The 12,308-nt window shown below is 37.2% G+C and overlaps 1 protein-coding gene across 1 annotated transcript; it reads left to right on the top strand.

The window, feature by feature from the left end:
* The first annotated feature begins 917 nt into the window (after window positions 1-917).
* On the top strand, window positions 918-11,988 carry LOC107556971 (ATP-binding cassette sub-family F member 2). Its single transcript, XM_016240249.1, has 15 exons — window positions 918-1,013; window positions 1,845-2,025; window positions 4,240-4,452; window positions 4,564-4,746; window positions 5,164-5,335; window positions 5,544-5,639; window positions 6,083-6,185; window positions 6,280-6,375; window positions 6,485-6,604; window positions 9,803-9,892; window positions 9,987-10,097; window positions 10,214-10,276; window positions 10,456-10,584; window positions 10,663-10,866; window positions 10,998-11,988. The coding sequence occupies exons 2-15, from the start codon at window positions 1,881-1,883 to the stop codon at window positions 11,112-11,114; spliced, it is 1,842 nt and encodes a 613-aa protein (XP_016095735.1). The 5' UTR covers window positions 918-1,013; window positions 1,845-1,880; the 3' UTR covers window positions 11,115-11,988.
* Window positions 11,989-12,308: the final 320 nt, after the last annotated feature.

Raw genomic sequence — 12,308 nt, 5'->3', positions numbered from 1 at the left:
TCATTTTCAGAGGCTTTAAATGCCAGTAAAACAAAATATGTTCTAAATATATTGTGTGTTGATAAATACAATAATGCATGTTGCATGTTAATATTTTCATGTTTTTATGAGTTTCTTTTTTAGCATGATTGTGAAATGTTTTGGATCTTTGTTGCCTTATTAAATCACTGATATGCACAGGAAGCATTAACCAAAGTTTAAGTATGGTTACATCATCTTTGTGAATGCCAATAAATTACTTAATTTTACTGAATATTCCATCACACAAGTTGATGGCATTTGTATACCTGTGGCCTCAGATGTGCTTTGATGCACAAGTGTTACAGATGAGAACTAAATCTGGTACTCATGAATGTGAAGAGATGTTCATATTCAGAGGCATTGGCCCTTTACCTTTTTACAAGACATTCTTACTGTGTTATGTATTTTATTTAAATAAGTGCAGTGCGTCTGTTATGGACATTTTGAACAAGATTAATAAAATAAATACAAATTCATGATCATTGTCGTCGTTGATCCAGTTCACAAAACCAGTCTGAATTATTAATTCATAACTTGAACTCATTCGCTTTCATTACACACACTGAAAAAGTGTAATTGTTCCAACAACAACAAAAAAATCACCTTTTTGCTCGATAGATGAAAAAGTCATGGGGGTTTGCGAAAACATGAGTAAATAGTAATAGACTTGTACTTTTGGTATGATTCCTCTAGGAAAAAATGCACTATAAATGATAAGCATAGCATAACCTTGTAATTATAATTTCTGGATGATTCACATTGTTAGTTGATAGTATTACTCATTTTAGGTCATTGTGGTGTGACTAAACCGTGAAACAAAACACGCCCAGATATTCTTCCCTATGCAAAGCAGAGGGTGGAGAGTTATTATGTATCGGCCTCTGATTGGCTGCCGTGCCGGTTTTGGTGACACGCGCCTCACACCGTCCGCTTGTAGCGCGAGCCATGAGACCGCTTCTCCGGTGCTAGCGCTTCATCCGGAAGAGAGCTAGGTAAGTTAACGGCCTAATTCCACTAAAGTTGGTTATTTACTCGTGTTAACGCTCTATCCCTGTGATGATCGATGTCTACAAAAACACATACCTCTTTTGCTCATGTAATTTTGTTCTCCGGACATCTTTCGGATTAACTGGCTAGTCTTACCGGCTGTTAGCTCGCCGGCTAGCTCGTGGGAACAGAGACTCGCGCGCGCTCCTCAACTAGTCAAACGTGTTTTTTCGGTTGATTCCACTTTAATTTACTGAAGTTACTTATCTTATCAAAATGTGGATATAAACTGCAGTTGTTCTATGTCCAGGGAGCAAGATTTACTCGTGATCTGGGATACACCGGTGCTTTATGGCTAGAGTTAGCATGGTTGGTTCATTGGTCGGGCCTTGGAGTTAACAGACGCGCTTTATTCTCTTAAGAGTAGCGGCTTCGATATTTCGCTATATTATCCGTTATTTGTATTTTTGTTCAAAACTCAACGCGATATCATAGCTGTAATGTGCAGAGAAGTCTTTGTTGTTCCGGTATCACTTCATCCTTGCAGTTACTCGCCTAACGTTACACTGCGTCAGGGAAAAGTACTGGTGGACTCCACGTTAGCCGAGCCGAACCACTGACCTCTGGTGCCTGCAGCTCGGTGGATGCTAACACGAGAACTTAAAACAACCCTGTGAACTAAGTATACGTTTTTAAAAAAAAAATAGGCGAATTGAATTTGGATTGAACGGGAAGTACGTTTGATAACAGTGTGTTCTTTGTAATGTTCCCCACCCCCCCAATCCTTTGAGAGCATCTTTTCCTCCAACTAATTTTTTTTTGTCTCTCTCCCACAGGTTTCAGAGGTTTTGTTCCTGGTATTCACAGTTATAATGCCATCTGATTTGGCAAAAAAGAAGGCGGCAAAGAAGAAAGAAGCAGCCAAAGCTCGTCAGCGTACAAAGAAACCAGAGGATGGAGTGGATGGTGATGCAGAGAAACCTGAGATCCAGCAGAATGAACCGGCTGAGGTCAATGGTAAGGCAAACCATTCCAAGGCACTCTTATGGCCTGTTCAGACCAAAACAACAAATATACCATTTGAAAATTTGGTGTCATAATCATTTTAATTTGAATGAACATCTGTTAATGAGTCTGGTCAAGTAGGGCTGGACGATATGGCCAGCCCTATCGCCCTAATGAACACTTAAAGAAAGCCTAATAAAAACTGCTAAGAACACCCACAACAGATGTCCGTGCATACAAACTTATGAAAAATTCATTTGCCAACTCTATGAAACCTCTTCCTATAAAACAATTAAATTTTTTTTTAGAAGAAAAAAACAGCACAAATAAATTAATGTTCACCTTTCATTTGTATTTAGCCTTCATACAAACAAGAAATGTGAAATCACTGTCAAATAAACATCTCAGACTCGCCTTATTAATTATTAATATCTTTAATTTCAAACTATAGGCTAACATACCAGCCAGAAGTTTTTGAACTAAGATTTTTAATGTTTTTTAAAGAAGTCTCTTCTGCTCACCAAGCCTGAGTTTATTTGATCCAAAATACAGCAAAAACAGTAAACTTTTGAAATATTTTTGCTATTTAAAATAACTGTTTTCTATTTAGAAATATTTTAAAATGTAATTTATTCCTGTGATTTTCACACAGGAAAAAGCTAAATTTTTAGCATTATGACTTCAGTCACATGATCCTTCAGAAATCATTCTAATATTCTGCTTTGCTGCTCAAAAAAACATTTGTTGAAAACAGCATATAATTTTTTCAGGTTTCTTTGATGAATAGAAAGTTCAGAAGTACAGCATTTATCTGAGATATAAATCTTTTGTATATAATGTCTTGATCAATTTAAAGTATCCTTGCTAAATAAAAGTATTAATTTCTATAACAACCCCCCCCCCCCCCCCATAAAAAAATAATAATCAGCATATTAGAATGATTTCTGAATGATCATGTGACACTGAAGACTGGAGTAATGATACTGAAAATTCAGCTTTGATCACAGCAATAAATTACATTTTAAAATGTATTCAAATAGAAAGATGTTATTTTAAATAGTAAAAATATTTCAAAATGTTACTGTTTTTGCTGTACTTTGGATCAAATAAATGCAGGCTTGGTGAGCAGAAGAGACTTCTTTAAAAAAAAAAACAATAGAAAACCTTACTGTTAAAAAAAACCTTTGACTGGTAGTGTAGGCTGATTATTCTTATAGATTGAAACAAATGTGCTTCAGCCAGTATAAAGCGTATGAAAGTGCTCCGAGTTGCTGCAGAAAACAAAAAAATTAAGCAACAACAAAAATGTTGCTGGAGACGGGCTTATTGAAAATGCGAACTGATTGTCTGCCAGCAGGAGGTGCTTTGAGAGCTGTATAAACAGCGGTTTCTCCAGTAATGGCTGTAATCAAAGCAGCTCCTCATGAACGCTACTTTATCAGATAAAATAAAAATGCCATAGAAACTTTTCTGAAGACCGTCGGTTCCCTTCAGAGAAACATTCATAGAAAACACCCGCGCCACGTTTTGATTTTGAAACGACCAGTGCACGTTTATTCAACGATGTCAAATGCCACAAATAAATCAATGTATGGGAAATACTAGTAATGTATATCGGAAATGTTTAAAAATCATATCACCGTTATTGAGAAATTATATTGCGATGCATATTGATATTGAATTATTGTCCCAGCCCTAGGTCAAAGACTCCTTTTTTTTTTTTTTTTTTTTTTTTTTCTCCCTCTCCTCATTTTTTTATATAAATAGAGAGGTGTTCTAGTCTCTTTTCCATTGCACTGTGAAGAAAACTGGCCAACCAATAAGATTTGTTTTTTGGTCATGTGCCCAAAGGATTTTTCCAAGCGCCAGTGAATAGCTGTGAAAGAATATAAACCTGGCTCTTTTCTCTCTGTATCGGTGTTATTTGATAAACCTCATAGCGAATAAAAAAAATCAGCTGTTTGAAAAAAAATTAAATACTGTATGTTTCTTACATTGCTACACTGTTGATGACAGACAATGGATTTCGCACCATGCAAAGGTTATTTCTGCTTTTCTATAAGTGCCACCTACTGTCAGAGAGTGGACTTGCATTTTTGTTCAACCCATCTGTTTTTATGCATTTGTCTGAATTGACATTGCATGTGCTTTTATTCAGGATGTTTTAAAACCTGGTTCTCATCATCCTCCTTAATCCATTTGAATATTATTTTTCTCTTTTTACAGGGGTTGCCAGTTTGACGAAGGAGCTGGATGAGTTTGAGCTGAAGAAAACCGAGGCTCGGGCAGTGACTGGTGTGTTGGCATCTCATCCCAACAGCACTGATGTGCACATCAGCAGCTTGTCTCTCACCTTTCACGGACAAGAGCTACTCAGTGACACTAGTTTGGAGCTCAACTCTGGCCGTCGGTATGGCCTCATCGGACTCAATGGAACTGGTAAATCAACAATCTGTTCATGTTGGACTAATAGATCTCCTCTTGGTGGCTTTAGAAATTACTTCAATTGACAGGCTCATAGATAACAGACTTGAATGTAAATTTGTGTAGGCAAATCCATGCTGCTGTCAGCAATTGGTCACAGGGAGGTGCCGATTCCAGAACACATTGATATCTACCACCTGACCCGTGAGATGGCTCCCAGTGAGAAGACTGCTCTGGAGTGTGTCATGGAGGTAGATGAAGAGAGAATCCAGCTGGAGAGAGAGGCTGAAAAGCTCGCTCATGAGGACTGTGAGTTTCAACAACTCTGATCAAATGCAAATGACATATTTTGATAGGATTAGTTCACCTAGAAATGACAATTGGCATTTACTTGTTCAAACCATACTTGTTCGATATGAATTGTTTGATCCCAAGAAGTCCGAGAACCAGTGATGGCGTAAGGATAAACATTTAATGAATGTTTAATGAACATTTTCACATTTTTCCCGGAGAATAATTTCTTTAATAGGTCAGATCAATATGAAAACTTCCCACGTTTTCATAGGAACTGTTTTTGTAACAGCTTCCTTTCCTAGGCGTGGTATATTGAACATCTCGGCTTGAGAAGGCTCCTTAATTCTGTTCAGTTTAAGGAATCTCTTGGTTGAGGAACACTTATTTGTAATTTGTGAATTTAATTGTTTACATTTGTTTGTCAAACTTTAGCTGAATGTGAGAAACTGATGGAGCTTTATGAGCGTTTGGAGGAGCTGGATGCTGATAAAGCCGAGATGAGGGCTTCGCGGATCCTCAACGGTCTCGGCTTCACTACTGCTATGCAGCAGAAGAAACTCAAAGACTTCAGCGGTGGCTGGAGGATGCGTGTTGCTCTTGCTCGGTGAGCTTTCAGAATCTTATACTTAAGTTTAGAGCTGCTGGGAGATGATGTAATAAAAGGCCGAATGATAGCACAGTTGCTTTGTGTTAACTGTGCAGTGACAAAAATGGTATGAAGCGTATTTTCTGATCCCCATGCATTTCAGTGAATGCGTCTGCATATATCTTTGCATAACAATATAAACTCATGTGTTTTCTGAAATCTTCAGGGCACTGTTTCTCAAGCCTTTCATGCTGCTTTTGGATGAGCCAACAAACCACCTTGACTTGGACGCATGTGTGTGGCTGGAGGAAGAGCTCCGACAGTAAGTCTTTATTTTTAAAACAAAGGCTGCGTGAGAATATTGAATAAAGGGGTTAGTATTTATTTGTTTACTGTGTATTGTTGCTGATGAAATGATGTTAACAAAAGGCCGAATTGTAGCTCTTCCATCAAGCAGTTTGTTCTTGATATGGATAGAGCTTTGACAAAAACTAGACCGAAGCGTTTAACTGATCTGTCAGCACAACCTAGATGCAGTTTTGTTTGAAGATGTTGGGATACCACTATCGTTTTTCTAATCCTAATGCTGTAGTAACGCATGGTATTGTAATAAATGTTGTTACAATTAATATACCTTAACAAGCACACCTTTAGTGTTGCCAATGTTATATTACAAAATGCATTGTTATTGTGATGCAGTTATTTGCAAAGACCATGCGGAGAGCTATATGCTCAAGTTTGTTTCTTTTTTTTCCCCCCTGACAGGTTCAAAAGAATTCTGGTTTTAATATCCCATTCTCAGGACTTCCTCAATGGTGTCTGTACTAACATTATTCACCTGCACCAGCGCAAGCTGAAATATTACACGGTAAAGAGACTAATTCTGTCCCCCGTAAGCACTTAGGCTGATTTCCTAGAATTACAAATGTGCAGTTTCATTTATTTCATCCTCTTCTGTGAAGGGTAATTATGACCAGTATGTGAAGACCAGAGAGGAACTGGAGGAGAATCAGATGAAGCGGTTTAACTGGGAGCAGGACCAGATGGCACACATGAAGGTAAACTTCTAAATGTACTTTTGTAAACATGCAAATGTTCATTGCATTTCTCCAACCACTTAGCTTGTGATTGATGTGGCTATCTAAACGTGTTCTTGTTGATCCCCAGAACTACATTGCTCGGTTTGGTCACGGTTCTGCCAAGCTGGCTAGACAAGCTCAGAGCAAAGAGAAGACTCTACAGAAGATGGTTGCCTCAGGTCTTACCGAGCGTGTTGTGAATGACAAGGTAATGAAAGAACAGTTTCCACTTGATCTCAGGCACAACTCTATGCAGTTTTACTTTTTTGTTGCTGTATATGCTACATTTCAGTCAATAGCAAAATGACTCAAACTAGGGCTGGGCAATAATTCGATAACGATAATTATCGCAATATAATTTCTCGCTAAAACGATATTAAGAGTTTGATAAATGCTCGATATAACGTTTATGCGCCAAAAGCGGTACAAAACAGCACGACTCATTTGAATCGTGCCACGCGTACCGTTTATCCACTCGGACCAATGTTCAAAATGGCTGCGCGAGCTCACTAGAGCAGATGCGTTTACTCGGTCACGTGAGCACTAAGCAGTGCTGTGAGATCCAGTGTGAAGCGCTTGAACTTGGCGAGGAACACAAATGACTCTGTGATTTAAACTAGTTTAAAGCCAAACAGGAGAAACACTGTGTGCAACGAACGAGACAGTCAGAAGACTTTTCAATCTACACTTTACCATGGATTTACTGTAGTAACATTCACTGCACCATAGTATTGTGGCACAAATGTGGGATATTCACATTGAATTTTATTACAGGAGTAATGGTATATAATTATAGAATGTATTTGTGATTAAGCTATAGCATGTGTGCATTTATACTAGGGCTGCACTATAAATCGCATGCGATATTTAATAGGGATGCGCCGATCAGATATTCATATCGGGTATCAGCTCCGATAGTGCCATTTTTCTCAGATCGGGTATCGATCAGAGAGAGCCGATCCAAATCCGAGATTTTTTTGCTGTGGCTGTCAGTCATTCGTTCGGCCTTTAAACCCTGGTCGCCTTCGGTTACACCAGTCAGCTCGGTGAAGCCCTCTCCAAGATCATTCTGTGTTCCCATTATACTTGATTTGTAAATGCATGTCTATGATTTTGCAAAAAGGACTATCTTCTTGCCGGAGTTTAATGTTGTTTTGTTACTTGCTACCAGGTGTCTGTGAGAACAAAACACGGGCGTAGAAAAGACTATAAATAGTTTTTAACGTGCACAGTAACTGAAATTTTAAACTGTTAAAAGAAAGGCTCAATAACTGTTACACAGATATAATACACTACGCATCAATTTCTCTTCCCTTTGTGCTTTGCACTTTTTAACACAAAGCAGCTTTGTGCTCATAGACTGTCAACCCTCTACATTGCGAGTAAATCACTCGCATATGCGACTAAATCTTCACTCTGGGCGACTAAATGATGTCTAATATTAGCCAATGGCTAATCAATTCTCAGATTTTACTCGCCAGTGTGTGAGTTGGAGGCTGAGTATATGATTAGCACAGATATATTTTCACTCACAGAACACTGACTGAGCGCTTCAGAGTTTCACTCTCTGTCAAGCGATCTGTGCTATTTTTCAGTTTGAATGGATGCGCAGCGCACCTGTGTTTGTGTATTTGGCGTAACGTAAGCTCTAGTGTGAAGGCGCACGACGCGCCGTCGCTTTCTCTCACACGCGCAAAGAGCGAGAGTGAGTCTTACATAACATGCAAAATTGATGCGCTACATGTGAACGATATACTTTGTTGTATTTTCCTGTAAAAATAACAAGAGTTCCTTTGGAATTCTTCAGCTTTTAAGAACTGCCGGATTTTCCTGTAGTAGGCGGAACTAATGTGCTAACGACAATCTCATTGGCTGGTGCTCACCTATTATTGTCCCGGTTTTGATTTCAGCGAATCCGTTCGAGCAAACGCACACAACCCGATTAATATTCATGAATCCAGTAGCTCATTAACCCTTAGTGCGTTTTTATATTGTTCTTATTAGTAGAATTTGTATAATAATAATATCTTAAATGTATTATTGTTCGTTTTTTTTACAGGAACACTGAATGACCAAAAAAAGCACCAGCACCAGTCCTAAGATCCAGGTGTGAAAAACTTGTTGCCTCTTTCCCAAAAAGACTCATGGCTGTATTCGATCAAAAGGGTGCTTCTACTAAATACTGAGCAAAGGGTCTGAATACTTAGGACCATGTGTTATTTCAGTTTTTCTTTTTTAATAAATCTGCAAAAATGTCAACAATTCTGTGTTTTTCTGTCAATATGGGGTGCTGTGTGTACATTAATGAGGAAAAAAAATTAACTTAAATGATTTTAGCAAATGGCTGCAATATAACAGAGTGAAAAATTTAAGGGGGTCTGAATACTTTCCGTACCCACTGTATATATAACCGTTGAGGGTTGACTGTATAAAAACAGATTGTGCTGCACTGTATTTGTTTTGTCCTATCGTATCTATCATATGTTGTTGCCTTATTAAAAAATATGCTATACATTTAAAATAAATTTATTTAAATTTTATAGTATAAACGTATATATAAATACATTCATGAATATTTTTAATGAATGGATTTTATAATACAAATAGCAATGTGTAACATTTGACCATATTTAGTGCAACACGGAGCATCCCTAATATTTAACGCACATCTTATCAGTAAAGCCGGTTCTGTAATCACGTGATGGAGATTTACCGCTGATTACAGAACCGGCTTTACTGACAAGATGCGCATTAAATATCCATGCGATTTATCGTGCAGCGCTAATTTATACTGAATGTTTTTATACTACTGATTTTCATACAAGCTACCTAAAAACCATATAGTTATATTTTTACCATGGTATTGAGGTGCTATATGTGTGGTTTTAACTGTTTATCATGATTTAAATGTATGCTACTATGGAATACCAATGCTTAATTAAAAATAATAATAGTAAAACGGTCAGAATAAATGTAACCATATAAAACTGAGGTTGCTACAATTTTTACAGATGTTACTGATTTTGATAATGAACAAAAATGTACCTCTACATCCTAACTCAAGCCACTATCAAATGTGCATATCTAAGAGACAAAAAAGTTATATTATTTTTAATATTATCAGGCAACACAAATCTGTTTCTTGATTTGAAACAATATCACTCATTAGAACATGCAGAAAGTAAGAAATACATTTTTCTATTTAGATATTTATTCTAAGGAAAATTAATGGTCTGGGTTCTACAACATTCACTGTGGAGCAAAAATCTGGCTTTAAACTTGAAAGCAATAAAGATTTGACATTTATTGTGATAATTATCGATATCGACTGAAATGAAAAAAATTATCGTGATATTTTTTTTGCCCATATCGCCCAGCCCTAACTCAAACTACCTTGTCCTTTCAGACCCTGTCATTTTATTTTTCTCCCTGTGGGAAGATCCCTCCTCCTATCATTATGGTTCAGAATGTCAGCTTCAGGTATTCAGAAAATACGGTATGCAGGTCTAATATACAATACAACATTTGACACTTTGTTGCATCTTTCTCTGGGTTGAGGTTCTCACATGTATCTCTTGTGTGTTATATAGCCACATATTTATAAGAACCTGGAGTTTGGAATTGACTTGGACACACGGGTGGCCCTTGTAGGGCCCAATGGGGCGGGCAAGTCTACTTTGCTGAAGCTCCTTACTGGAGAGGTAAGGCAGATTTTAACTCATGCATTTAACTTTGGTGTTCACACATTTTGTGTAATTTGGAGTTTAGTATTGTGGTTTATAAAATATGATCTTTTTTTTTTTTTTTCCTCCCTCAGCTCCTGCCCACAGATGGTATGATTAGAAAACACTCCCATGTGAAGATTGGACGATATCATCAGGTCTGTTGGCTAGACCATTTGTCATGACATTTACGTAGTAATAATTATAATGGATCAGGATCATAATAGTGAAGATAATGGCAATAACTTAAATGACCTTTATTGTTAATATTAAAATGCCTCCATATAATTTGAGTTCAGTGGTTTAGACTGGTTTTAATAGTATTTAACTTCTCTAGCATCTAACAGAGCAATTGGAGCTTGACCTTTCACCTCTGGAATACATGATGAAGTGTTACCCTGAGATTAAGGAGAAAGAAGAAATGAGGAAAATCATTGGCCGCTATGGACTCACCGGCAAACAGCAGGTAGGTTTTGTTTTTTAAACTATTTTAACCTGCAAATATATTCTACTTTACATATTGATGTGTTCCTTTTTAAACTAGGTGAGCCCTATTAGGAATCTGTCTGATGGGCAGAAGTGCCGTGTCTGCTTTGCCTGGTTGGCCTGGCAGAATCCCCACATGCTCTTTCTTGACGAGCCGACCAATCACCTTGACATTGAAACCATTGATGCTCTGGCTGAGGCGATCAATGACTTTGAGGGTGGAATGATGCTGGTCAGCCACGACTTTAGGCTTATTCAGCAGGTAATGTGAAGGTTTAAGTTAGTTTTTTGCCCTTTCTTGTACATTTAACTATCATTTTGTCTCGGTCAAGCTACTGCAGCTGACTTGAGGTCTTTGTTACTTTGTAGTAATATTGGTTTGTTTCCTTGCAGGTGGCTCAGGAGATCTGGGTTTGTGAAAAGCAGACTATCACAAAATGGAGCAGGGACATTCTGGCCTACAAGGAACATCTAAAATCAAAAATCGACAAACAGATGCATGACTTATAGCCAGTAGAGCCCCCCCATAGATGGCAGTTCCAACATCTCTGCCAATGAGACTATTGCTCTCCAGGAAATACAAGCATGCTGGTTAGACTGCAGATTCAGTACCACCTTTAACACCCGAGTCAGTCGCTGGGGTTTCCAGTGGAAGTAGCTGTCTTGTTTTCTTTTTTTGTCTTAATATGCATCACAGTATTTGGACTTTACTTTCAAAATACCTATTAAAATCATGGGTGTGCACTTTGTTTTTTTTGTACTAGAACAGGAAAGGTCTATAGGACAAAGACTGTAAGATGAAGGATCAAGTAAACGTAAAGAACTCTTGATGAGGTTTTTTTTATTTTATCAAATATTGTTTAAAGCTCTATTTGCTAAAATGTCTAATTCTAATTAAAAGTGTACGTTTATTGATTTGGCTTGGACATTTTTTTCCTTTGAGTTCAAAATCTGTCTTCTCTATACATTTTGCTCTATCTGTTATCTTGGTTTCTTACAGAACCAGGAGGATTATGGATCAGTGTCTGCATAGCTGAATAATTCCAGCTGCCTCTCTACCTTTGTAAGCAAACTGGGATTAATACATTTATTTTTAAGGTTTCTTTTTACAAAATGTTCAACAGAAAAGGGATATTTACAGTGTAGACATTTTTACCTTGGTGTCTTTTACCTTTCTAGTAATGTTTATTAGTTTGTATGTGTGTATATATATGTGTGTGTATGTATGTTGCATATTGCTATTTCCTATTGGTTTTTCTATTATCTGTCTTGTCACTGTCCTTCTGTTTGTGCAGTGGAAGCTCCTGTCACCCTAAATTCCTGGTAAGTGTTAACATACCTGGCAATAAAGCCTTTGCTGATTCCGATAGATAAAATATTCATAAAAATATGACGTTTATCCAAAATTGTAGCACATACTTAATACTTTGTGATTGAACAACAAGCACATGAACAATATGACCATGTATAAACAGTTTTTAACAAAGAATTGTGTGTACGATCTGAATAGCTATGGTATGTTTTTATTTGAAGGTCAGATTGATTCAGTATAAGATGTTTCTTATTTTTAAATGATAAAAAGCATGATTTCTAATTCGAGAATTTGCTTTTATGGATATGGAAATTTGCCATCAAAAATAAAATATAACGTTAGGTAATCAAATATGTGAGGTCGTTTATTTTACTGGCTTGTATGAGCAACAG

This window comes from Sinocyclocheilus grahami, unplaced genomic scaffold, assembly GCF_001515645.1.
Source record: "Sinocyclocheilus grahami isolate Dianchi unplaced genomic scaffold, SAMN03320097.WGS_v1.1 scaffold21.1, whole genome shotgun sequence".
Lineage (NCBI taxonomy): Eukaryota > Metazoa > Chordata > Actinopteri > Cypriniformes > Cyprinidae > Sinocyclocheilus > Sinocyclocheilus grahami.
Note: the sequence above shows the minus strand (reverse complement) of the source record. Positions and strands in the feature narration are given on the sequence as shown.